At 32.7% G+C, this 26,479-nt stretch overlaps 3 protein-coding genes across 3 annotated transcripts; 1 reads left to right on the top strand and 2 right to left on the bottom strand.

The window, feature by feature from the left end:
- Positions 1-7,252: 7,252 nt before the first annotated feature.
- On the bottom strand, positions 7,253-10,043 carry LOC131594203 (uncharacterized). Its single transcript, XM_058866289.1, has 7 exons — positions 9,902-10,043; positions 9,420-9,561; positions 8,344-8,491; positions 8,190-8,265; positions 7,975-8,086; positions 7,756-7,847; positions 7,253-7,484 (listed from the first exon to the last, which is right to left on the bottom strand). Exons 1-7 carry the CDS (start codon positions 9,932-9,934, stop codon positions 7,437-7,439), a joined length of 651 nt encoding a protein of 216 aa, XP_058722272.1. The 5' UTR covers positions 9,935-10,043; the 3' UTR covers positions 7,253-7,436.
- Positions 10,044-18,560: 8,517 nt separating this feature from the next.
- Positions 18,561-20,308, top strand: LOC131596634 (thioredoxin H-type 1-like). Its single transcript, XM_058869356.1, has 3 exons — positions 18,561-18,724; positions 19,511-19,633; positions 19,975-20,308. The coding sequence occupies exons 1-3, from the start codon at positions 18,638-18,640 to the stop codon at positions 20,119-20,121; spliced, it is 357 nt and encodes a 118-aa protein (XP_058725339.1). The 5' UTR covers positions 18,561-18,637; the 3' UTR covers positions 20,122-20,308.
- A 79-nt stretch (positions 20,309-20,387) lies between these two features.
- LOC131596632 (beta-galactosidase 5-like) lies at positions 20,388-24,651 on the bottom strand. Its single transcript, XM_058869355.1, has 16 exons — positions 24,282-24,651; positions 24,097-24,192; positions 23,862-23,974; positions 23,662-23,728; positions 23,491-23,583; positions 23,218-23,361; positions 22,933-23,021; positions 22,732-22,837; positions 22,555-22,642; positions 22,192-22,472; positions 21,929-22,107; positions 21,726-21,835; positions 21,523-21,632; positions 21,209-21,433; positions 20,916-21,118; positions 20,388-20,835 (listed from the first exon to the last, which is right to left on the bottom strand). The coding sequence occupies exons 1-16, from the start codon at positions 24,453-24,455 to the stop codon at positions 20,676-20,678; spliced, it is 2,238 nt and encodes a 745-aa protein (XP_058725338.1). The 5' UTR covers positions 24,456-24,651; the 3' UTR covers positions 20,388-20,675.
- Positions 24,652-26,479: the final 1,828 nt, after the last annotated feature.

Genomic DNA, 26,479 nt, shown 5'->3' with positions numbered 1-26,479 from the left:
AAAAAATAATGATATATAAACTTCAAAGATGCATCTCCCGATTTTGGAAATCAAAATGTTAGAAAATTCCGGAGATGCATCTTCATAATATTGTGCAACTTAGAAGAGTGTTAATGGCGAAAAAGCAACCATGTCAACACCCAAAATAATGCATTAATCATTAAAACTACATATCAAAATCATTGCTCATGTAAATCACATATCAGAACTACCTACTACATAACCTAATGCTCAATTTATACACATGTATATAAAAAATAAAAAAAATTAGAAAAATAAAAAACGTACCAAATATGAGTTAAGTTTGATGTTGAGTGAGCTTTTTCATTGATTTGATGTTTGATGGAAGAAGATTTGAAGTGAGTTGAATGATTTTGAGAGAATGTGAGTTGAGTGAGTTTGAGAGAGTGTTATGAGAAGTGAAGAAGGAGAAAGGTTTGGGCGCCCTTTTGATTAAAACAACATCCGGGGATGCATCTCTGTGACTTTTTTTACAACGTCTTAGGGCCCAATTTAGGAACCAATGTGTTTAGGGTGCTTGTGGAGATGCATCTCTAAAATCAAAGGTTATTTTTTATTTTTCACGAGGGTGTGATAGCAATCCATAAGGTGCCTTAAGCAATTCCCTAATTTTTTGGGTTGCTCTTCTCACCATTAGTGGTGAAGAACCACCCTTAAAAAAGTCTAAAATATCATGTGCAGTAAGTTTGTTATAAATTCGACATATTTTAGTAAAACTTATATTTTCATTTATAAAGAGTAAGCATAACTGTTAAAAAAATGAGGTGTATGAGAGGCCTTCTTGAAAAACATCAAGAACAACAACAGCAAGTTCAGTAGGTTGGACTTGTGGGGCAGCAGCAGGGGACACATGCCTCGAGAAGATGATGCTGGAGACACTTGAACTCAAGAGGATAATACTTCTCCATCAAATGAAGTGACACCAACAATACAAGTTAGGCCACTCTACTATGTCTCAATCTTTCTCGGTTGTCTGACATTTTACCTTTAATTAAACCAGAAAAATTATATAGTAATCAAAGAAGTCAAACTCAGGGGACAGAACAGACAAAATCAAACAAACTATACATATTAGGAAAATCCAAAAATTAACTATTGTACCAGACGAAACCATAAGAACACATAATTGGTTGCATTTTGAGAGTGTATAGAGTTTAATTCCAGATTTTAGAGGTACTGTTGGTTTTTCACTATGGTGGGTGAGCACCGCTAAGGTGCAAAGAGTAAATTCCCTAATTTTGTTTGTATTACTCATTGCACCACATTAGTAACTCACACTCTAGAAAAATTCCACAAATAAGACTTGAACCTGGATTTAAAATTTGAATGCACTTAATACACAAAAAACCATCTTTGGAACACACCATAGCTAGATATTAAAAAACTCTAGAGATTGGAATCTATTTAGTGTAAACTATAAATATTGGAATCCATACGCGCCTAACCGATCACATCCATGGTCAACCTTAGGACCACACAATTTTAAAAAAAAAATATTGATTCCAAAGTCCAAATTTAATCTGCATATTGAAATTCATACGCTTATGTTTAAGTAAACATGTGCCTTTCCCTCTACATTCACATTTTTATTTATGCAAAAGAGCAAAAATAATGAATATGAAGAGTTACTCCTCATTTGCGTTTACAAAACTTGTTCTCCTCACTTTCAATCATTCTCATAACTTTTATCCATTGTGCCGAAGCTTATCGCATCTCTACTTCATTGCATTGCACTTATTCTAAGTTCCTCTCCATTGCATTGGTAAGTTGCCCATTCTATTCCTTTTTTAATTTCGGATGCATGCATTACCTAAATAGTTTATAGTTATGAGAATTTATGGTTAAATCCAATAGATATGTCATTTGTGTTTGTCTTGAACTACCTTGCATTGAGTTTTTTAGCACCAGAGCTTAGGGTTCGCATGTATATCTCAGTGCAGTATGAATTGTACAATTCAAACCCTCAGTCCAAAAATTGGAATTCGGAGTTACCTATTATATGACTTTTGGTTTGACTTGTTTCTATTTTCATGTTATGACATCTCTCTGTTATGCTTATTTGATTGCAAAAAAAATATCTAACAACTACAAATATTGAGAGATGAGAATTAAAAGGTCTTGTCACAGTCATAAAAGTGGACCTTGTTTGAACAGAAAAATAGGGGAATAGGTGATGAGACCTACTTAATGACGTCGTTTCAAGAGTAATGGGTGAGTTGACATCTGTAAAGTGTACAGATAAATCACTGTACATATGCAAAAAGTATAGAGAGTGTAATATAAATATAAGAGTGTAATATAAAGATAATAATATTTTCATAAAAAACTAATAAAACTAACATTACTGGCATAAATCACATATATGTTATACACCTATTACTGTTTAATAAAGTCGTGGCAAGAGTACAAAGTGTGTCAACTTCTCAAAAAAGTGGCTTAAAACAATATCAGGAGTGTATAATATAATGATAAAGAGATTAATCTATTTGTACAAATACAAAAAAAAAATGAATTAAAATATAATTATAAAGAGATAAAGGTATTTGTACATATTATTATTATTATAATTAAAGGTTAATAGTAGTTTACCCCCTGTAATATGAGCGTGTTTTGGTTTACCTCTCTACCGTTGCCAAAAGCAGGTTTTGGCAACGTTTTTTTTGAAAAAACCGTTGCCAAAAGGTAGGGAGGGGGAAAAAGCAAAATTCGCTAATATTACAGGGGGCTGAACTACTATTAACCCTATAATTAAATATGAGATATACACATCTATTTAGACAAGTAAAAAAGAAACAAAATGAACTAGTAAAATTTTAAATTAACCTATTAAGATATATTTAATTATTAATGTTGCAAGTTTCAGATATATCTTTATTTAAATAAAATTAAGGTAATTGTCTTTTAATTATCATAAAAAGTCTTTTGAAACAATATGATATTATTTTGTCTTTAATTATAAGTTTTTCAATTGTGTTTTTTTTTTCTAACTTTCAAAAAAAATTCTTCATTTTAACTTCGAAATTGGTAAGTTGATCATCTTAATTATCATCTTTAAGCTATATTTATCTCTACTCAATTATATATGGACCTTGTTCAAATTTTGAATATAACTGAATTAAACAATTCGGACCCTTAGTCTAGAAATTGGAATTCAGAGTTACCTGTTATGTGATTTTTGGTCTGGCTTGTTTCAATTTTCATGTTATGACATCTCTCTATTATGCTTGTTTGATTGCAGAAAAAGTATTTGACAACCAAGAAAGATTAAGACTTGGTAGAGTGTCCCAACATGCTTTCATTCGTAGGGAGAAAGCTAGACCCTCGCGACCTGTAATTGGAGAGATTTATTCTGTTGGTGAGGGATTGTCTCCACGGGTTCATGTGTCTCCATCATCGTCTTCCTGGATTCATGTGGCCGATGCTGCCCCAAAGCCCGTGTTGCCCAAGATGCCCCAAAGGGTTTCCTAGGAGGCCCCTTTTACCTTTCATTAATTCCTATGTATCCAAACCATGTTGCTAGGCATATATGCAAAGTGTTTGATGCTTGATTGTGTCCAAAGTCAATTTTAAGTTTATTTTTTCCTCAGAGTGTTTTTGGGTTCTTTTCACAGTCTTTTCGTAAACTTAATCAAGCAAATAGTTCCAATAATGTTTTGAAGAGTGTTTTAAGTATTTGAACTCAGCAATTAATTAGCCTAGTATTTCTACATTGAGCGCGCTAAGAAATTGTTGGCACATGTCAAAGTGCGCTTAGGGAGATGCCATTTATTATTTATTACATTTTGTTTCAATAAAAATGATTTTTGAGAAAATTCAAAAGACTATAAAATAGGTTGGTTTACCAACAAGTGCTTGTTTAACGTTTGTGTCTTGACGATTTTCAGTGTTACATAATACCAATTACCTTAGAACATACCTCATGATATTTGATCATAACCTTAATTTGACCTTCGTCAATGTCTACCAACATCCTTGAGGTTCATGAATGATCTTCCTAAAATAAGAGGTATCTTTGTGTTTGCCTTGATATCCAACACCATGAAATAAATAGAAAATGAAAACTTGAGTATTTCAATCAAAACATATTTGATCGTTACCACTAGTTTCCTGCATGTCTTATCTGCCATCTTCAATGTTTCCATAATTGGATCTATTTGGAAGTTACCAATTTTCTTTACCCCTGAAAATGTTATTACATTTACACTTGCACCCAAGTTAGTGAGTATATTTCTAACTTCCATATTACCTATGGATATAGGTAACATGACTACACTAGGATCTGCTTCCTTCTGGGATAGAGTCAGTTGGGTAATCTCGCAGTTTTCCTCTTGCGACTCCTATGAATTAATGTTTCTTTCTCTTTTGCCCTAACAACAATTATTTCATCAATAACAATACCATTACAATGTTCTTTTATATTAGTTTGGATGTTGGCATTGAATGTGTCTTTTTGTTGGCCAGTCAATTGTTAGCTAATTGGAGGACTTGTGTCTCAAGGTTCCTTATGAAGAGGCTTTAGTGTTCTTCTGGTTGGCAATAGACACAGGGATAAAGTGATTGAGTATGCTATCCAACTTTGTTGCTTTGCATTTTGTGGAGTTCCTTGTGTGTAATGGTGATAGGGTTGTCTATTTGTTAGGTCAGCTTCAAATCTCCATCCTTGATAGAAGTTGTTGTCTTGGGAAGTTGTTGTTTTCATATTGCCCAGGCCTTTGTTGATTTCTTACATATTTGACTTCTTCATCAATTGGGGCTAAATCCAGTTGGATGTTCACCACTGCATAATGCACAAAGTGTAATATGCCTTTGTTGTGGCGACCCGTGCATCTCTTTTAATTGTTGTGAGGGTTTATACAAGTGCTTTGTCACCTCATCCACTATTTGTGTCAACATCTTGTTTTGTATGAGAATAACATCATTGGTATTCAACTCTATAAAACTTTTCTTTCTTTGAAAAAGATTTATGTTATATTGTCCTTGATTATCATTAAGCGTTATTCTTTCAATAATTGCAATTGCATCTTTTATGCTATTTGACATTAGAGAACCCCCTACAGTAGCATATAGTAACAACTTTTATCCTTATTGAAATCCATTTTTGAAGATGTGAATTTATGTAAGATCATCAAAACTGTGATTTGGGCATATCCTTAGCATGAATTTTTACCTCTCCCACGCTTCACAAAGAGTTTAATTTCACCTTGAGGGATCACCATAATGGTTGTGTTTACTTCCATGAACTTGTTGTAAGGGAAGAATCTGCTCAAGAACTTTTCCTCCAATGCATTCCAATTTGTCATTGTCGATGTCAGTTGGTCTAGATACCTCTCATTTTCTTTTCCAAATAAGACAATCTCAAGATTATCACTTCCACCTTAGTTTCTAGAGCTCATGGCATACTAGAAATCTCATAGAACTTCGTGAGGTGTTTCCTCATGGTCTAAATCTGCAAAAGGGTTAACATTTATAATTTGTAGCAATCCCATTTTCCATTTCTATTTTACATGCATTCCTTTATGGTCTAGTTATGTGTTATATGTCTTGGAATATTGTGGCATGACATGCCACCAACATTATTTCCATTGTTGTATTGTTGTCATTATTGTTGTTGTTGTTGTTGTCCATATTAGCCATGGTTACCTTCTTTGAAATAGAATACTCTTCTAGATCTTGTTTCTTGGCTTACAACTTTTCTTTTTGTTCTTACTATTGTTTATGCATGCGATTCATTCAATTTCTGGATCAAACAGAAGTTGTTTTGCAGGAACCTTACCTCGCATAAACAAGTAATAACAAAACTAGCTAGCACGATTAGTAGCTTAGTGACTATAAATAAAATATGCAAAAATATTAACAGATATAAACAAATTAATTAAAATGGTAAAAACTATTGCAATGTCGTCAACAACTACCTCCAGTCCTCGACAACTACGCCATTTTGTTGCATCACAAAATTGCAAGTGCAATTTTTGTCGTCTCCACAAGGACTGGTTGTGTTTTAAAGAACGCTCAATAGTTCTATTACTTTAAGCTTGGTTTATCATATGATTGATTGTTCGTGAACACTCAAATATAAAATAGTAGAAAATAAAATTGAACTTGTGTTGTTTAACCGTGAGAAAACTTGTTGGGGTTATATTTCATTGACATGTTCTCAAGTCACATCCTTTAGCACTAATATTAAATTCTAATCAATTATTAATATTACTGCTCGAAGTTCTCATCGCAACTCAAATCTGAGATAACTACATGAGATCAATCGTCATACCTAATAGATGATTTCTCATCTTATTAACCAATTCGTCAGCATTAAGTTTCAATACTTAATACGGATATTCATTAAGCTCATTCATTAAGCACATGCTAACTCAACTTCGAGGATGAAGCTTATCTACTCAACCCCAACAAACAATATGGTGACAGAGTCCACCTAATAGCAATAGTCTCTTGTTCCTCCCTCACACGATCTATACAGATGTATTTTTAGTCCTATCTATCATAATATTAAGTTGATATAGTCCTATCTATCATAAAATTAAGTTGATATTTAAATTTTTATTTTAAAAAAAGCATGGTGAGGGTGAGGGGATGAATATTGTTATTTATGCAAGGCAAGAAGAGACACTTAGCTCTACAATTTAAAACGGTTGAACTCTGGCTTACAAAACTGGGTGGTCAACACATAGTTGATAATCATAACTTCTAAAACCCCTGATTTTTTTGCATTGGTGGTGAGAACCTCTTAAGCTAATAAAATCAAATCCCCTTTTATTGATAAAACTAGCTATAGCTGAAAAGTTACTTAGCTCAATAATACATAGTTCTAAAGATAGTCTCCTTAAGATAACTCAATTTATAGCTAGGACAATTCAATTGATAGGTGTACAAAGTATCCGGCTACATAGAGAACTTCAGACATATCATTGGTCCATACCAAAAAATGTTTCAGGCTATACCCCAAGCGCAGATGCTTTTACATATTGCTTGAAAAATATTGAAGAGACTGATCACTGACCCAAAACTTGTCATACACTTCCAATTACATCAAAAAATGTAGCCAAAATATGCATATGTATTTCATAACATGAATTTTTTTTTGTGTTGACTTAAAACTACACACTAGATCAACTTCTCCTAGATCAACTTCCCCATGCGGAAATTATTTTCTCCATCCGATGCCGAATGTATTTTCCCACATTTTCATGAACACTTGTAACTAGTACTATTGCAGTAAGACTAGAAAAATCTAGATAGCCTGATATGAAAAAATTTATACAAGTATAGCATTCAGACAACATTACACCTATGATCAAATCATACACCAATCCAACAATTGACAACAGAGGTATCAGATAAATGTGCATAAGGTAATTGTGCTTCACTCCACAATTTCTAGCAGATATGTAATTGCTTTCTCATCGCCTTTTAAGAAATTCTTTCAAAGAAAATGGTCGAGGCCCGTCCTGCAGAGAGTGAATAGGGAATCAGTTTGAACATTACGTGATTTATGGACAATCAAGTATAGTAATTATATCTCTTTGTTAGTTGTTACAAGGTGAACTTGCGCAAGTTCTTTCACTCTATAATGACAGCCAATTAAATGGTTACTCAGTTAGACAGAAATTTGTGTCGGCTTAAATTGCACAACAATCTATGGCATAGAAAACTAGCCCACATATGCAGCCATCAAAACCTGAAGCTGATGAAAGAGGGAAATTATCAATTTCCTATTACCTTTCCAGATACCTCGTTTAAGCATTGTCTAACTACTGTCGCCTGCTGTGCAAGCCTCTCCATTGCTGTGTAGCTGGGAAGGTTAAAGTATGCTGCCAATCACCAATATCACCGGAAAAGAAAACGACAATTATACATCATGTATATAATAGGGTAAAATAATGTATTGAGATTTGTAATCAAATACGTATCACAAGGAGTATAGTCAAGTTAACTAACCAAGGATAGTTCGATTCAAATTATCTGCAAACTCTTGACGATAATCCAAGCTAAGTAAATGAAACATTGGAGAATTTTCTGGCTCCTTATAAGCAAGAAGGGCCATAAAATCCTGCAAAAAAGAAAGGATAGCTTTATAGTCACTTAAACCTTGAAACATGCACAAACGCGCACAAATATGTAATACAGAATCATTATGCAAAAAGCAAACATACTTCAAGTTTTTCCATATATTTTGTCTCCTTTCCAAAAGGGCTCAACTTGGTCTGAGCAAACTCCAAAGCTTCTGTGCTGCCAATAACATGAGATTCTATTAAGGCAAAAAACTTGCAACGTTTTATTAGGAATAAAAAACTAATCTCATCTTACCATTTCTTAGAACGGACAAGCTCTACAAAATGAAGACTTAAAAGGTCAAATAGCAAGTCCTTATTCTTCTCCAGAATTTCTGGTGTCAGCTGCTCAGTTAGCTCAATAGCCTTAAGTGCATTTCCCTCCATTGCATAGTGAATGATTTCTAAAGAAAAATGGAATTTACTGTCAGGGAAGCTTTACAACCTAACATATCCTCCAATTGAAAACAATTAATTGCATATAGTAGGAGGACTACTCCGCCATATTATGTAACCAAAGTGCGGAGGAGGGAAGGAAATACATAGTAGTCAAGAGAAGGAAATTTGGTATCTTAACGCAATACGAGGGGGAAAAAAACATTTGTATGCAAAAATGCCATACTATTGTAAAAAAGCGGCGTATGTTTCAAGTAGCAATAAGAGCAAAAATTGATTCTGTATCAGTGACGAATCTTAGTGTGAACTAGAGTAGGCTATGGCCTGCCCAAAATTTTCCTATTTTTATCAGATATATGTACATATTCTAGTATCAATGTATATGTATATATATCATGTCCAAAATATTACCAATTTACCATGTACTGTACTTGTTTGCTTAGTTCTGTTTTGTAGCTTTCGGGTTCCGTGTTCAAGCCTTGAAGAACCCATTTTAAGTATTTTTTTTATGGCATAAATAAACCCCTTTTCACATTTTTTTGGGAAAAAATGTTTAAGATCAGGTTTGAACTCACTCCGTCTAGACACTAGAATTTTTAACCACTTTGTAGCTTCTTTTATTTGCCCACTACGCTATCAGATATTTCTCATATCAGTCCTTGGTGAACCGCTATTTTCCGTGATCCACTATTAAAAACACTGCACTAGACTAGTAAACTAATGTTGAAAATAATTGACAATACTACCATATATATTCTTTATACATTTGGATTTTGGCCCCCTCATAAATTTCGAACAAGCTCCGCCACTAGCATCCAACATTAGTGTCTTATATCATATGTTACAAATTTTGATATTAAGCAAAGGTTTAAGAACTAAAGCAAATAAATGGCATTAGGACAAGTAGCCAAAGGTCAAAAACTAGAATAAACATACCTTTTCTTTTCTCCATGTTATCCAAATAATCTGTCGGCCGCGTCGTCCCAGCTCCGGCAATGAACGACTCTGCGGATTCTTCATAGCAGTTATGTATAAGGTATGAGAGAACAATGTTGGGGACATCTTTTTCATTTATAGACTGTAAATAAGTACAAACATGAAGTCAAAATATTTACAGAACAAAGTTACAAAGCTTGTGACAAGACAATAAACATAACCAGAAAATACCCAATAAAACCCTAAAATGCTAATACTAACTGGATCCAGCATAGCAACAAATCTTGATTAGCTTGAGTTTTATAGAAATTCAGAAAAATAATATCTTGAAAACATGATATTTGAAGCACATGATTGCAAGAAAAGCAGTAAGAATTGATGATTAGAGTAAATTCTAGGGTTTAAGAGTAAGAAAGCGTGATTGGTAAGTGATATCGGAGAGTGTGATTGGAAGGGTGGTAAGAGATGGAGAGAATACATACAATGTCATCGTAGTTGTGAGGATCAACTTCCATGGTTAAATTGAATCGTCTTGGAATATGTCACAGTGTGTCACGACACGACTAAGAAGGAGAAGAGAGCATACAATAGACGGCACTCAAATACTACATTAACTTCAACATTATAAAGTTAAATTAGTACAATGAGATAATTTTGACCTTATATCTTTCGAGATTCATAATTTAAACTTGTTTGATAATTGTTTTTTCATTACGAGATTATAATTTAATGTTTTGAAAGTTTATAGTTTATTATTTTTTTCCTTTTTATTTTTATTACTATTTTAACAAAAATTAGTTTTTATTTTTTATAATTTATTTTAATTTAAAATAAAATAATTATATATTAAATATTTTTTATATCATTTATATTTATAAGTTACTTGAATTTCAATCAGCATATTAGTTATCAGTCTCAATCATCACCTATAAGCTATAAACTATCAGTCATCAGTCAACCGCTATAAATTAGTATAAAGGTCTTCATGTTATTTGTCCTATTTCTGGCTCTTAAGGACATTATACCTGTGATTGCAAGAAAACGCTAGATAACCAAATGCAGTCGGGCGTTCCTACGGTGGCGCAACCAAGAGGTCATTTGGAAAAACAATGATGTCCATGAGTAAGAACTAATTGAACTCTATAAGAAAATGGGCGATGATAGTGCCGAAATTATAACAAAAAGAATTTGGAGAAACAAATGCAGTTCATGGTGATTGGATGGTGGTGCAGAGGAAAAAACACCATAATAGACAATTACAGACAAGGGGAATCTTTATCCAATAATACGCTTAGAGACACGGGGAGTTCAAAAATCATAGGAATTGATGTTTCCTTAAAAGAAATAAGCATTGACAACAAAATTGTTGGACCCAATCAACTTGACACGATTTCCAAGAAATGACGATTTGATAAGAGTGGACCCATGGGCCTTCACATAAAATAGGGCCAACTTTTAATTTTTTTCCCAGCACAAAGTGTATGCCTCCATCGTTCTCATAGCAAATTTGGGTTTGGAGACCATCACACAATACAACATTCAACATTTAAAACCAACGACGAGTGACTCAGATGGAAATAACCAATGGGCTGTGGATGAGGGTGTTGCGCAAGAAGATGAAGTTTTTCATGAAACTCGCATTGAATGGAAGTCTGCTACGTAAATTGTCTCGTGTCAAGGACTTGCTTTGTCACCTCTATCAATTTAACTAGTTATGTTAAGTTTCAAATAAGTCATCATGCTTTCGTGGAATATCTAGGGAGCCTATAATATAGGGATGACAAGCAGACCCGCACCCGAACCCGAGTCAACGGGTAAAAACCCGAGTTGACTGAGTTTGGGTTCGGGTGCCACTCGATATTTCGGGTGCGAGTTTGAGTAGTGTGAAACCCGCACCCGAAATCACACCCGCTTATATATATATATATATATATATATATATATATATATATATATATATATATATATATATATATATATATATATATATATATATATATATATATTGTGGAAAGTTGTAGGAAAAATGTATTTTATGTATTTTGTTGCGGGTTTGGGTTTGGGTGAAAAAACCCGAACCCAACGGATGTGGGCGTGGGTGTTATTTTGCCACCCTAACAACATTTGGGTTTGAGTTCAGATTCGGGTGCCGATTTCGGGTGCGGGTTTGGGTAGTATGAAACCTGCACCCGACCTGACCTGTTGTCATCCCTACTATAATAACTAGTAGATCACCCGTGCGTCCGCACGGGTTTGAATTTTACTAAGTCAAAGTTAAGAAATGTATATAATGAAAGGAGAAGTAAGCAGGAAGTATAGTAATTATGTATCAGAGTACTAATTAATCACAATGTAATAGTGCAAGATAATATGTAATTGTAAGGAAATAAGTAGAAGTGAAAGTTTAATGAGATAATATGTATATAATAAACAATTGTAAGTAATTAATAGTCACTTCAATAAAATAGGTATTCTGGTGATGATAGTGTCCTGTGTGAAAGTTAATTTCACGTTTCTCTTAATTTTTCCAACTTATACTTCTCTTAATTATTTCATCTCAAGACAATAAAATATTAAATTAAACATGGTCACTTCAATAAAATAGGTATTGTTGTGATAGTGTCCCGTGTGAAAGTTTATATCATGTTTCTCTTAATTTTTTCAACTTATACTTCTCTTAATTATTTCATCTCAAGACAATAAAATATTAAATTAAATATGGTCACTTCATTAAAATAGGCATTGTTGTGATAGTGTCTCATGTGAAAATTATATCATGTTTCTCTTAATTTTTTCAATAACCTTAAGGTCTACACTTACATTTAAATTTAAAATAAGTTACTTAATTGTAAAATAAATAAATATTATATAAATTTAATTGTATTAAATGATAATGAAAAAAAGAAAGAGAAAAAGGAGTGATTAATGAGATGGAAAAAGAAAGAAAAAGAAAACAAAATAATTTTTTTAAAAATTTAATTATTTTAAACATGGATTTGTAAAGAATTTATGTACATCTTAATAGCCGTGACATATATGATTATACAATAAAAAGAAATTTAAAGCAATTTATGTGTTCATGATTTTCTTTTGTCTCTTTGATAAATAATTGTTTTTTATCTAAGTAGTAGTTTATAAAGACAATTTTTTTTAATAATTGATCAATAAACATATATTTTTCTTACATATAATTTATTTTTAAAAAATATTGAGAAACCTTTTTTTTTAACATATCCTTTACTTACAACTTTGTATTAAAGTTTTTTAACATGTAATCTGCTCTGTTCTTAAAATACTCAAACATAGTGGAAAGAAATTTTAGCACTAATTTTCTTGCTAAATTGAGTTCTAGCAATAACGTCAAGCTGAAAATTTGTTAGTCCACCCCTGATGATTTTAAGAGTTTTCTAGTTTCTGAACCAACTAAGAATTAGGAGATTAATTTTTATAACTTGGTTTCAAATGAAAGCTACAAATGAGATTGATGAGTAAAATTAACACTACATTTTTCAAATCAAAAGAACATAACTACAAAAGAACATAACTACAAATGAGTAAAATTGAAATACATTAGAAATCACTACGTTCTGTTCTCATGAATTGGACATTGATCATAAGCCGCAGAAATTATAAATGGTAGACAACATGATAATCTAAAATCTTAATATTTTCAAATGTTGATTTGGGTGTCCGCATAAACCTGTACTCACACAAATAAACCTGTACGCCACACATACTCATCTCAAAAATCCAACCAGATGCAAAAGCCAAGTATTCAGATAGCATAACAGCTCAACATGAGCTACAATTAATTTATTCAATCCCAAAGCCAAACCTGCAGCCTAACATTGTTCAAGACTATCTCAATCATCCATAAAAAACCTAATTCACATTCAAGTTTCACATTTTGAACCTATTAACCTAACCTGATTATCAGTTAACAGTATTGACAGAACCAACCTAATTCAAACTAACATTTGAACTAACCGGTCCAAGCCTGCCAGCTAACTTCATTCCTATCAGTCCTTACCAATAATCACGGCAGCCCACAAGCTATACAGTCAGGGCATCGATATGACATTACGTCGAATTCATCACCACTCTATCATCTCCACGTATTTGCAACTGGCCAATTTGTCATGACGTAATCAGAAGCATAACAGCCGATCTTGCATAAGAGAAAATAGTCCAGTTCAGAAACTCAAAACAAAATGATCAAAATGATCAATAAAAATACATCAAATGAGTACAAATATAACCACTAAAACCAGTCAGCTAGCCATGCTTCACCCCCTCTTCTAATCAAGCCTCCAAACGTAGTTCTCTCTCGGTGCATGCAAAGCCATGCCAACCATCTTTGAGGTTTATTGATATTTCTGGTATATTAAAAACAAAACTCCAGAAGATCCTAAATCAAACCTGATGCATGTGTAAAGACTCTATGCCAATATTAAATTAAACATGGTTGAAGAAAGTCAACCCTGAAGCTGCTAATTACACCAAAGTGCTTCAAACCAAAAATCTCAGAAACAGTTGCAACCATTATAGAATACTGAACTCCATAGCACACTCCAAGTAAAGTTGTTGCAGACATAAAGAGTTCCATCTAGAGCTGAAGCATAAAGCAAAAATTCTATGATCATAATTTCTTGTGTAATTGCCATCCAAAATGTTTTAGGTAGTGTTTTCAACCTGTCATGATGATAACCTCGTTAACACATGCTCACGCCAAGTATTTGAATCCAAAATGCAGCAGCTAGTCCAACCCATGGAGGTCTGCTTCCTGCTTTCAGAACCAACTTCTCCATTTTGCTATGAAATTTCAGTTTCTTACTCTCTTTTTTACACTATCTGGCTTTGAACTAATAGCCCAAATGAGGATCACAAGAAATAGTGTCAAGTGATTAGAAATAATTTCCATAAAAGAAAAACATTAAAATTAGAATATCAACACACGTACTCCAATAACAATATAAGCAAAACTTGAACCAGCTGGTGTAAACATTTTATCAAACACCTTGTCCGCAATAATTGAACCAGAACTGAACTACTGAATCCGGTTGCGACATTTCATCCTCTGTTATTAAAGACTAAATTAAGATAGACACATACCAACGAAAGCAACAGATCTTCAAAAGTATATGCTAATTATAATCTATAACATTAAAAATGAGCTAAGTTTCCATAAGCATATTCCATATCAAGATACAATTGATCAAGCAAAACTTAAAGCAGTTATTCTCACAACCCAGCCACAGCTTCGGCATTTCCACAAACACTCCACGCTTGAATGAAACCGAAGGTCCGAATTCATAACACTCCACTCTATGTGCCTTCAGTCTTTTATCTATATGTATTTCTTACAGATTAATCATGTTTCATCTGTGTTTATCGTCCAGAATATTTTATTTTCAAAGCTCATGGGAGTATAAGAATCATGAATATTTCAGAATGTACACATTTTTTCAGTAAAAAAAAGAAAAAAAGGATGCACTCGAAATCAGATTATAAGCAAAAGGTAATCAATTCCTTTACAAAAGAATCACTAATAAAAGCATAAGAATCTTAAAATCAAACTATAAGCTTGTGATAGAATAGGAACTGTGTATGGATGTCTCACTAATATGTTTTTAATAAAATCAAATTCTTATATGGACACCCATATTTGTGATGGAATTTGATGAACACTAAAATGTGAAACACAAATGTGAATAAAACATGAAGATGAAGATGAAGGGGCAGAGCGAAGGGAGAGAAGGGATAGTCCATATTTGTGACGAACACCATAAAAATCAGAACTTTAACATCAATAAACAAAATCAATAGAAAGAGAACTATAAAAATCAGTACTTTATGTGTTTTCTACATTTATACACCATTTTGGAAAAGAAAGTCACAAATGTTTTGGAAAAGAAACTCACAAAAATCAGCTTCGAAAGTTATAACATGAAGAAGAAGAAGAGAGAAGGGTTAAACGCATAGATTTCATTACCTGTGGAAACCGAAGAACTGTGAAGAGAGAAGGGTTAAACGCATAGACTTCATGTTGTCTGGTTCCCATTTTTCTCAATAACAACCCACACATCAACCACCCTAATGTGCATTTTCCAGACTTGATTTCCTTTTACCAAATCTTTAATCAAAATGGGAGGTTTTGACATATTTTCTGCTATAGATGGAAAGTATAACATAGCAGAGATAAAATAAAGAATTTCAGAGCATAGAATGAGAGATAAATAGCATTTCAGATCAGAAGAAATAAAAAATAATGAGCATTCCAGACATAAAACATAAGAATCATTACAGATCAGAAGAAATAAAAAAAAAAAGATTTGGAGAAAGAATGCGATATTCTATCTCAAGTCATTCGCGGACAAAGGCGGCAAGCAAGAGAACATGTTGTTCGGAGAAAGAAGAAATATGATAATGATAAGCAAGAGAAAGAAGTTCGATGAAGAAACGATTTAAACGGGCAAAGGAAAGCTATGACTTGTTGGGACCATTCATACCTGAGGAAGGAAAGCTACCGATTTCTGGAAACGTTTGATGAAGGCCTTGTTCAAGGTTCTCCTTACGGTAAACAGAGAGGAGCAATGTGTGCCATGCTTTGGCTTTGTCCCTATTGCAAAATCTGAAGTGACCTTTAAGAAGAATACAATTGTTAGTACATAAGTTTTTTGAATTGACCAATAAGAAGAATACAATTGGCATAGTTGAATATTTCTTTTGTTAATTACATAGATAGCCTTTCTGCAGTGTAAATTTTTTTAGATGGAAGGGTAAAATAGGAAGTTTGGGCAACATTATAGTATTGGGTAGATAGTAGATAAGACAAAAAGACACATGATGGATTTGATTAGAAAACAATCTCCCATGTTTTTAATCATTATGGAAACACACATTGGTTTTCATAAGATAAGTCTTTCTGGGACAGAGTTGGATATGTGAGTGTTCACTACGTGGATGTGCATGGTCAACTTGGGGGCATTTGTTGTTAAAGTAGAATGGTAGTACCATTGTAATTGTTGTGCATGATGTCTTTATGGATACACTTACTATCAAGATATCATTAAGAACTTCCTCTTGACATGTAAATGGAATTTATGCTAGTCTCGTGTACACTTCTCATTTTGACTTGTGCCTCTACCTCATTGACCGAAGGAACATTGTTGATTGTCCTTGGATGTTGATTGGAGACTTTAATGACATAATTCATTCGAGTGAATAAAAAGGAGGTAATTTTAATTATTCTAGGGAATCTTCTTTGTTAGATGTCATTGATAAATGTAATTTAGTTTAATTAGACATGGATGATGGGGAATTCACTTGGAATAGGTCTTGTACAGGTAAACGAATGGTCTATCACAAGTTGGTTAGAGCCATGGTCGATGTTGCTTGACACATAGCTCCCCCTGAGGCATATGTTCAGGTGTTGTGTAAATTTCATTCTAATCACAACCAAATTCTCATTAGGTGTGACATTCCCCTCCAAGACCACAAGTCGTTTATAACCCATAATATGTGAGTTACTACAAGCCCTAATTCTTAGTTATTTCTTTTTGTTTTGTCATTTAGTAGTTAAATTTATTGCTTTTTGTTATATTTAGAGTAGCTTGCGAAAAGCACAATAGGTGCTATCTTTTGTAGTTTTTATGCGTTTGTTGCTTTGTGCAAGGTAGTTCTGATAAGCTCAGGGCATGATAGACAGGGACATCAACCGGGAGTCAAGGGAAAGCAAAAGGATGGAATTAGCTAAAGAGAAAAAGAGAAACAACAATTGCATTCTTAGGGCATACATGACAGAAACCATGAGATTTGATTTGAATGGATACGAACAAAGGTGCGCCAGAACAATGTTGTAAAATTGGATGGTATTTTTTGGACATTTTTTGTTTTTCAAATTCTGCTTTACATAATTAGAATGGTTCTCTTATGCATAATTTTGGGGTGGATCCGGAGATGCATTTTCGGACACCCCTTTATTAATTAAAAAAAAAAACAAAACATGAGATCATTTGGAGTTGCATCTCTGAAAATACCCTTATTTTTTGAAAAAATAAGGCGGATCCGGAGACGTATCTCTGAGGTATATCATGCAAACATGATCATGTATGTAAAGTCCTTATTACTCTACAACTTTTATAAATAGGGTCTCTCATTCTGTTTTCTTTACTCAAACCAAAATGTCTACATATCTCCATCTTGCTTTCGTGTATTTCAATGGCACAAAATCTCCCCACTTCAATTTCGAATCTGTGAGGACATACTTCTCGTCAATCTAAAAACCAAACTGAATATTCCCCTGCAATATCTAAAAATCGAAGAGATATCAAGCTCGAGTACCATTCACCCTCGATAGACAACGAAGGAAAGATACAGTTCACAATGCTTGAACTGAAGACGGATGATGATTTGAAGGTAATGTGGAATACCTGTTTTAAATAACATATTTATGTAATGTTTATTTTGGATTTAATTTAAGTTTGTCCAATTCCATTATGTCATTGTTGTTTTAGTTTATTTCTGCTATGATCTAATAGAGATACTCCGGAGATGCATCTCCGAAATGCTCATTGACTAATGAACTAAGAGGCATTTCGGAGATGCATCCTTGGATCAACCTTTTATGCATACGGAGATGCATCTCCAAATCAATTTTTTATAGAATAAGGATTTCTCACCATATTTACTACAGTAGTATATGAAAAAGGTGCGTCCGGAGATGTATTTTCGAACGCTTGAAACATTTTAATCTTTTCAAGGTGGTGTGAAAGAACTCATAGAGATGGAAAAAACAATTCTCTCTACTTTTCCCAATCTTTTTCTTTTTTCAAAATCCCTCTCTCTTTTCTTCCAAACTCTCATACAAAGCATAAATTCTTTTATCCTTATTTCATATTAGAGAGAAATAGTATGTGTTGGAATAATAGTTAAATTTTTGTGTGAACATTGATAGTTGGGGAATGTGTTCGAATTTCCAACATTGGATTTATTTAAATAGTGAAATTTCAAAAATTAAACTATTAAGGAAAAAAGTTAAATTAACGTTATTATCTAGACAAAGGTATAATTAAGTTTACAATATGCTAAGAATATAATTTATCTTAGTGCAATATGAAATATTATAAAACGGAGAGATCGTGACTAGTAGTAGTGCATATGCTTTATCGTGCAGGCTAAGCAACCAAAGTTCCAAGGAAGAGAAAGAAGAAAAACAAATGGCAGCAGAAAATGAGGTGATCGGTGTTCATTCCGTTGAATCATGGAAGGAACAGATCCAGAAGGGAACCGAATCCAAAAAACTGGTAAATACTATCAAACTTTACGTTTTTCTTCAATTATTTATGTGTGGTTTGCAAAACTATCTATGAGTGTTTATGAAATTGTTCTATCTTCTTTTCTGAAAAATATTTACTCATAAATCTCAGAAACCGTCTCATATAACTTGTATTGGTAGATAAGTTCAGATAAGTTAATCCAAAGAGGTTTATAGTATATGTTTGAGTATTTGAAAATCTTAATTAATGATATTTTAAAATCATGATTAATACATTTGCAACACTTGTTATATTCATTGATCCTCCGATGAACTTAATTAGTCACTTATTTGTAATGGATTAATCATCTAAATTATTTTCAAATTTATGTGTCAAAATCTCATTTCTAATTTGGAATTGTTTCAAACAATTAACTATTGAAATGAGCTGAATCATCCGCAAATCCTAATTCAGCAGACAAAAGGTTTGACCGAAAACGATACTGTTAGATTGGATGTCATCACTAGGATTTGAACACTGATACTTACAATTATGTGTGAGTTTTTAAAAGTTATAACTTTGTCTATAGACAAAATAAATAAATAAAGAGCTGGATTATATACAATAACTTGGTTGTTTACTTTTTTGTTTGAAGAGTTAACATCAACACGTAATTATACTCATGATTTATGGACATTGTTTTGTTGGTTGAAATGACTTTTGCAAAATTCAATTTCATGTTTGGCTTAATTTGTAACCAACCACCTTTATGCTTAATTGTTTAAGAATTTTAATATGCTTTTAAGTTAATTGCATTACACTGTATAATCATAGATTGTGGTGGATTTTACTGCTTCGTGGTGTGGTCCATGCCGTTTTATTGCTCCAATTCTAGCCGAGATTGCTAAGAAGACACCTGAAGTTATCTTCCTTAAGGTGGACATCGACGAATTAAAGGTATAATAAACATATCTTAGTCTATGTTATTTCATTCTTTGTTAAGTTTAATGCATGTTTGAAAACACGTTGAGTTTTATAAAATCACTGTGATAGCGTGATTCTGTCCAACTCTTGTTAAACTCTTTTTTAAGTTTAATGCATGTTTGAAAGCGCGTACAGTTTTATAAAATCACCGTGATAACGTGATTCAGTCAAACTAACTCTTGGTAAGATCACACCAGCACGTCGTGTTATGTCAAACTCACAGCTAGTCAGATAACACAATCAAATTTTACGATTATTTGTCATGTTATGATCATACTATGCTAACATTGTTTGAAACATGTGTACTATTTCAGAGTGTTGCCGAGGAATGGTCTGTCGAGGCTATGCCAACCTTCTTGTTCTTGAAAGAAGGCAAGGAAGTGGACAAGGTAGTTGGTGCTAAGAAAGAAGAGCTGCAGCTGGCAATAACCAAGCATGCAACAGCTGTTGCTACTGCTTGAAGTATCATATCAAGATCATCAATAATACAGTTAATATTTTCGTGTTGGTTTGCGCGTTTTTCATTATACTTCAAAATAAATTGTGGCATTAATGGCCTACTTCAAATGACTATTATTGACTAAAAGATATTTGTATGAAAATGCCATAGTTGGTTAATGGCTGGCTTTTAAAATATGTTGATGAAAATGGTCCCTTCTGGTTGATGATTGTTGATAACAACTAAGAAAATAGATCAAGTGATTATTGAATAAGCCAACCAACCACCTAAATAATTGCATTTGTAGATAGATAGATTCATAGATATTAGATATACAGACAAATTACATGAATAATGCATAGAAAGCACTAACATTTCTGAATTTTGTAGTTTTCTCTCTTTCTGGTAAATAAAAATTGACACTCAAGTTCAAAGAATAAATTAAGAATGAACTTGGTCACACACCTTTTGTATAATGCCAATAGAACCTCTATAGAAATTTCACACCTGCATTTTTTTTATTCTTCATAAATATGGCCCTTTTATATGTAGTTCTGTCGATCGCCATTTGGCTTCTCATACTCGTGTTGTATTAGACATTAAATTTGATTCACTAGTTCTTGGAGTATGTATTAACCTCTTTACCAGAGATATTTTCCAAGGATTCCCTCCTAATTCCTCAAAAACTACCATCAAATTATTTGTCGGCTTTAACCATGACCGTGGAACATGGTACCTGCAAAATCGAAGTAGTGAGTTGCATTTTCCTAGAGATAACGAAGCAATGTTGAAGTTTAGAGAAAAGTAGTATCGTACCATCGTTGAGTAGGTTGTCCGCAACCGAGCTGGCACTTCGCCTGACGATACGTTCCAGCGTAGTTGCAAGAATTGCAGTTACCCTTTGCGTAAACCATCCAATATCTTCCTATGCTTTGTCCATTGATCCATACTTGACCCTTTCCCATACTGCTCATGTCCAATGCCAATGGTTCATTACCATTAGGTGCATTGAAATAGGCCTGAAATTTTTGAATTAGATTAGAAGCTTTTCGTGATAGACTTTCAATAGATGTTATTAGTAATGTAAACCAGTAAGTAACTGTTATTACCTTGTGCCATTTCAACTGTGGCTGGTTTTGTGAAGCTAATGATTCTCTAACCCAATCAACAGATGATACACCATTAGGAGACACCAAATTCATCGTTTCGCCTTTTAGGCCGACCTGGTATGACCATTTCTGCCCTGTCAAATCTTTCTGGCCGTGATCGAGACCTTTGAGTAAAACTGGACCGGTGATTCCTGTCTTCCATGATTCGTAATGGATTCCCCCATTCTACGGAAAAAGAAAAAAAACCCGAAAGAAGTGAATAACTAGCATAGTGATGATCGAGTACAAGTTGGAGTCACAAGCAAGGTACTAACAGGTAATCCAACAGCTACACTGAGAAGTGCGATTTTATTAGTTCCAGCACGTAGGTCGATAGGGCCGTCAAACGTGCAACTTCTCTGCTCTCTTGTCCCAAAAGCTGAGCCTGCAAAAGGAAATAGGAATCGGTCTCAATTATTTGAAATTGATTGAATGAGAAAAGTTGATTACAATAAGTATAAGATACTACTATACATGCCTGAAAATTTTCCATTGATAAACACATGAACGGCATCGCCAGAGGAATGCACACTAATGCTAGGCTTGTTCCTTCCGCGAAGAAATGATTCTGATGAACTTATGTCTACGCTGTATCATGAAAACCAGAAAACAGTGAGATTTCAACTGCATCGAACTAAAAAGGTTAAAGAAAAAAGCTCGATGACGAAGAAATTCACTAACCTGGTTATGTACCAAAGATAGTCACTAGTGTCTCGAGTAGCACTTATCTGATCTAGAAGTCCAGAAGCTGTAATTCTGGCACTTTCCGCTAGAGACGATACATCTTCGTCATAGGTTTCCCATGATAACAACTTAGAATTGCTAGGGAACATTTGTATTTGTGAAGGTTTAAACCTCACCTTCATGAAACCATAACAATCCAATCATCAATAACTTGATCCCAAAGACAATGCTAATAATAATAAATATTTGGATATTCTTACTCTTGCAGTGTTGAATACATCAGTTCTACAATCAGGGAGGATGCTAATGGACCAAGGAGGTAAATCATAGTGCCGATTATTGAATGTCACTCTTGCAGCCGAATTCGAATGATAGTTTGCTAGAAAAGCTGCACACGTCGTTCCTGAAGAGAATACATGTGCCTGTTCGTATGTTCCTAATGATGTAACAGTAGGATCCGAAGAAACCAAAGCATGTTCACATTGTTTGATAGCTTGATGAAGATCCGTCAAATGACCATATTTAGGTTCCCTTAACAAACCTGAAATCAGTTTTAAGCTCTCGATTACGATTTGCTAATGAGGATATTTAAGTTGTTTTCAAAGTATGATTAATTATCTAACCGTATTCATCAATTGGAGCATCATAGTCATAGCTCGTAGTTATGAATGGTCCTCCAGCTGATCGTCCGAAATTAGTTCCTCCGTGATACTATAGTTATCATTAATCACGATTAATACTCGTATTTAGTAAATTAACAAAGCATGTTTTGTTTATCAGAAAAAAATCAGTTAACTTACCATGTAATAATTAAAAAATGAACCACCCGTTTGTAAGAAACGAGCAACTGCAAACGCTAGATCCTGAACCGGTCGCTGAGGAACAGGTCCACCGAATTCCGAAAACCTGAGAAAAGACCAAAAGGTTAAATAATTAAGACAAATGTGTCTAATTTTTCCCAACCGGATTTTTAAACATGAACAATGTTATATATAACTTACCAGCCAGTCCAAGACTCAGTCCAGAGTTTAGGCTTGTATGGTTTATTGGGCGAGAAATAATCACAGTAAAAACCATTGCAAGTATTTATCTGTAAGAAAGTATTGGATGAATCATACTCGACTCTTAACTAAAAAGGTAACCATAATCGACGGTGAGTTTGACAGAATGACAATGACTTCACTTCATCAAAAGTTACACTTTTAAACTTCAACAAAATCGCAGTGTCATAGTGATTTCATCAAACTCATCGTAAATCACACAAGATCAGGAGAAGGGTCACTCACCACCGGATCTGGAGCATCATCTTCCTTACACATCACCCAAGGGACACCGGTACCTAATCCAACAGCCATCTTTGCAGCCCAATTTGAGTATGCATGACCAGAAGCTCCAAGTACTCTTCCTTGCGGTCCATACTCATTCTCAATCTACAAAGTTAAGATTTTATCATCAACTCGATCGTGTTAGATCCATTCTTTCTTGATCTTTCACAACATGTAGGAGACAATAATATTCTAATTCGAACCAAAATGTCAAACATGAAAGTAACAACTTACCTGCGAAAGAATAATTGGTCCACCTTGAGACTGAAACAACTTTTCATTCTTCATCATCTGAACAATCTTCTGAGTAAAACCTTGCATTGCAGCCTAAAAAAAAGCACTTTTTAAGCAACAAAGTTTCAATATTTCTTTAGTGAAACAAAACTATTAAAAATTAAACTCAACCTTAAAAGGACCATTATCTGTTCTAAAACTGATCCCAGGAACATACTTCAACCAAACAGGAAAACCTCTACACAAACCAAAAAAAAAAACATCATTCTAAATCACACCAAAAAAAAACATCATCGTTAATCACAAAAACAAACTACATTAAGAAACAAAACATTAAATGTTTCAGCTTGCATTATTGCATATTTACATACCCAAAGTTCCATTCAGCACATACATAAGGACCAATCCTAAGATGCACATAGAGACCCACTTTCTGAACAGTCTTAATGAACCGTACCAGATCGTACCTTCCTTCAAAATTGTACTGCAACACAAAACATCATTAAAACAACAAACAAAAAATGTAACAAGAATTAAGAAGAAAAAAGATCCTTTAAGAGAATATTCAAACTTAATCAAAACAAGATCCAGATTCCAGAATAGTACATTACTAGGAGAAGGTTCATGAACATTCCAAAACACATAAGTGTCAATAACATCCAACCCTCCATCTTTTGCTTTCTGAATCAGATCCTCCCACATCTATACACAAAAACCAACAACATACATTACAAAAAAGACTATTTTTTTCTTCAAGAAAGTAGAGAGAGAAAGAGAGAGAGTATACATACTTCAGGGGTGCTTCTTGGGTAGTGAATGGAACCAGAAATAAGTATTCTTCTTTGTCCATTAATGATGATAGCTTTTCTATCATATGTAACACTAGAATGAGCAAACTGAGAACCAAGAAAGAAGAGAGAGAAGAAAAGTAAAAGAAGAAACTTGGAAACTGAGATGGTTTCCATAGCTTAGAACAATGGAGGGAAAGTTTTGAAAAGATGTAAGAAGTTGAGTTTAGCAGAAGGAATAAATAGAGAGAAAAAGAAACATAATGGGTTGTGAAGTGTGTTCTGTTCTGTTTTGTTCTGTTATCTTTGAATCTGATCTAAGGAAGAAAAAAAAAACACTGTACCTACGACGATGTTGTTGTATTAATGTTTTGTCTGTGATTTTATTTATTTGTTCTAGGAGTAGTAATATTAACTAATGGAAATTCCTTACATGTAGGGTAATTTGAAATTTATTACTATTTTTGTTTTGTTTTGTTTTGATATTTGAGAAGTGTTTTGAATATGTGGGAATGAGAGTGAGAAAGTACTATGCTAAAAGGTTCTTGTTTTTGCTCTTTTTTTTAATCAAAGGGGTACTATTTATTGCTTTAATGTCTTCAACTTTACTACAACTAGATTTATATTTGATATAACTTTGGTCAAAAAATATGGAAAAGAAGTTGAAAGTGTTGTTGTGGAAATGATCATAATTGATTGTTGTGTATATATACAGTTTGATGTGCTTTCACTTCAAGTGTTAAGGAATGAGAATTTTCATATTTGAACTCTTTGATTTTTTTTTGGTTGATAAAGTAGGATGTGAAATTATAAAAATTTGAAATTTTTTTATGAAGAAATTTAATTTATGTGCTTTGATTACAAGTTTTCTTTTGGAAAATTATTTGATATTGTCTTTTACACCATCTCCAAAACTAGTAACAAATTCGTGCATACGCACGAGTTCTGGTCTGATACACACATTTATTTACATGATATATATTTTTCAAATAGAAGGTTAAAAAATAAAATATTAAAATTAATAATAGATTTTTTCGTATATAAAAATATTTAAATTAATATTAAATTTTTTTCCGTATACAATTTTGGGATCATAGATATCATATTTCGTATATAAAAATATTTAGATCAATAATAATTTTTTTCGATATATAAATATTATTTATGTTTAGGTATCATTTGCAAAAATATCTGGATTAATAGTAAATTTTCGTGTATAAAAATATTTAGATCAATAATAGAGTTTTTTCTCGTATACCATTTTTTAATCAAAATTTTGTGGATCATAAATATCATTTTCTGTATATAAATTATTTATGTTTAGGTATCATTTACAAAAATAACTAGATCAAAAGTACATTTTCTTATATAAAAATATTTAGATCAATAATAGATTTTTTTTCGTATACTATTTTTGGATCATAAATACGATCTTCTGAATATAAAAATATTTAAATTAATAATAAAATTTTCTAGATATTCAAAGATTAATGTCAAAATGAACTTTCATATATATATATATATATATATATATATATATATATATATATATAGTATTAAAATCAGAACTCTTCGTATTAATATGATCTTAAAATTTAGGATTTATAACCTATTAAGCAAATTATCATGTTAATAAGAAGAGTTCTGATTTTAATCTCTTTAAATTTTATTTTTCCACCTTAAATGTATACATGTTTTTTTGTCTATATTGTTTTATTTTTATTCATATTAAAATTGATTTCAATAATGTATAAATATTTTATTTTATATTAAAATAATAAAAAAATAAACATCACAAATCAATTTTAATTTAAATTTATTTTTCAAAAGCTAAACAAACACGAAGAACTGACAAACTAAAACAAAACATGAAGAATTAAAATAGAAAAATTATATATTTACAAAAACTAAAAATGAAAAAATATTTTTACACAGCCAAAAAAACCAAAATTCTATATTTGCATGAATAAAAATATATTTAAATTTTTATATTTTCGTATTTCTTTTAACTATTTATAATATTTTTGATGAGTTGTTTGAAGGGTCACCGAAAAAATAAAAATGCTAACATATGTAGGGACTAACTTATAAGCTATAATCAATCACCAACTAGATTATCATATTTGTTGTGAAATTTGAAAACATATCCTTGTGCAACAATCAAATCTTTATTGAGTAGACCATGAACTTGAGCTGTATTT

Source organism: Vicia villosa, linkage group LG4 (assembly GCF_029867415.1).
Source record: "Vicia villosa cultivar HV-30 ecotype Madison, WI linkage group LG4, Vvil1.0, whole genome shotgun sequence".
Classification (NCBI taxonomy): Eukaryota; Viridiplantae; Streptophyta; class Magnoliopsida; order Fabales; family Fabaceae; genus Vicia; species Vicia villosa.
Note: the sequence above shows the minus strand (reverse complement) of the source record. Positions and strands in the feature narration are given on the sequence as shown.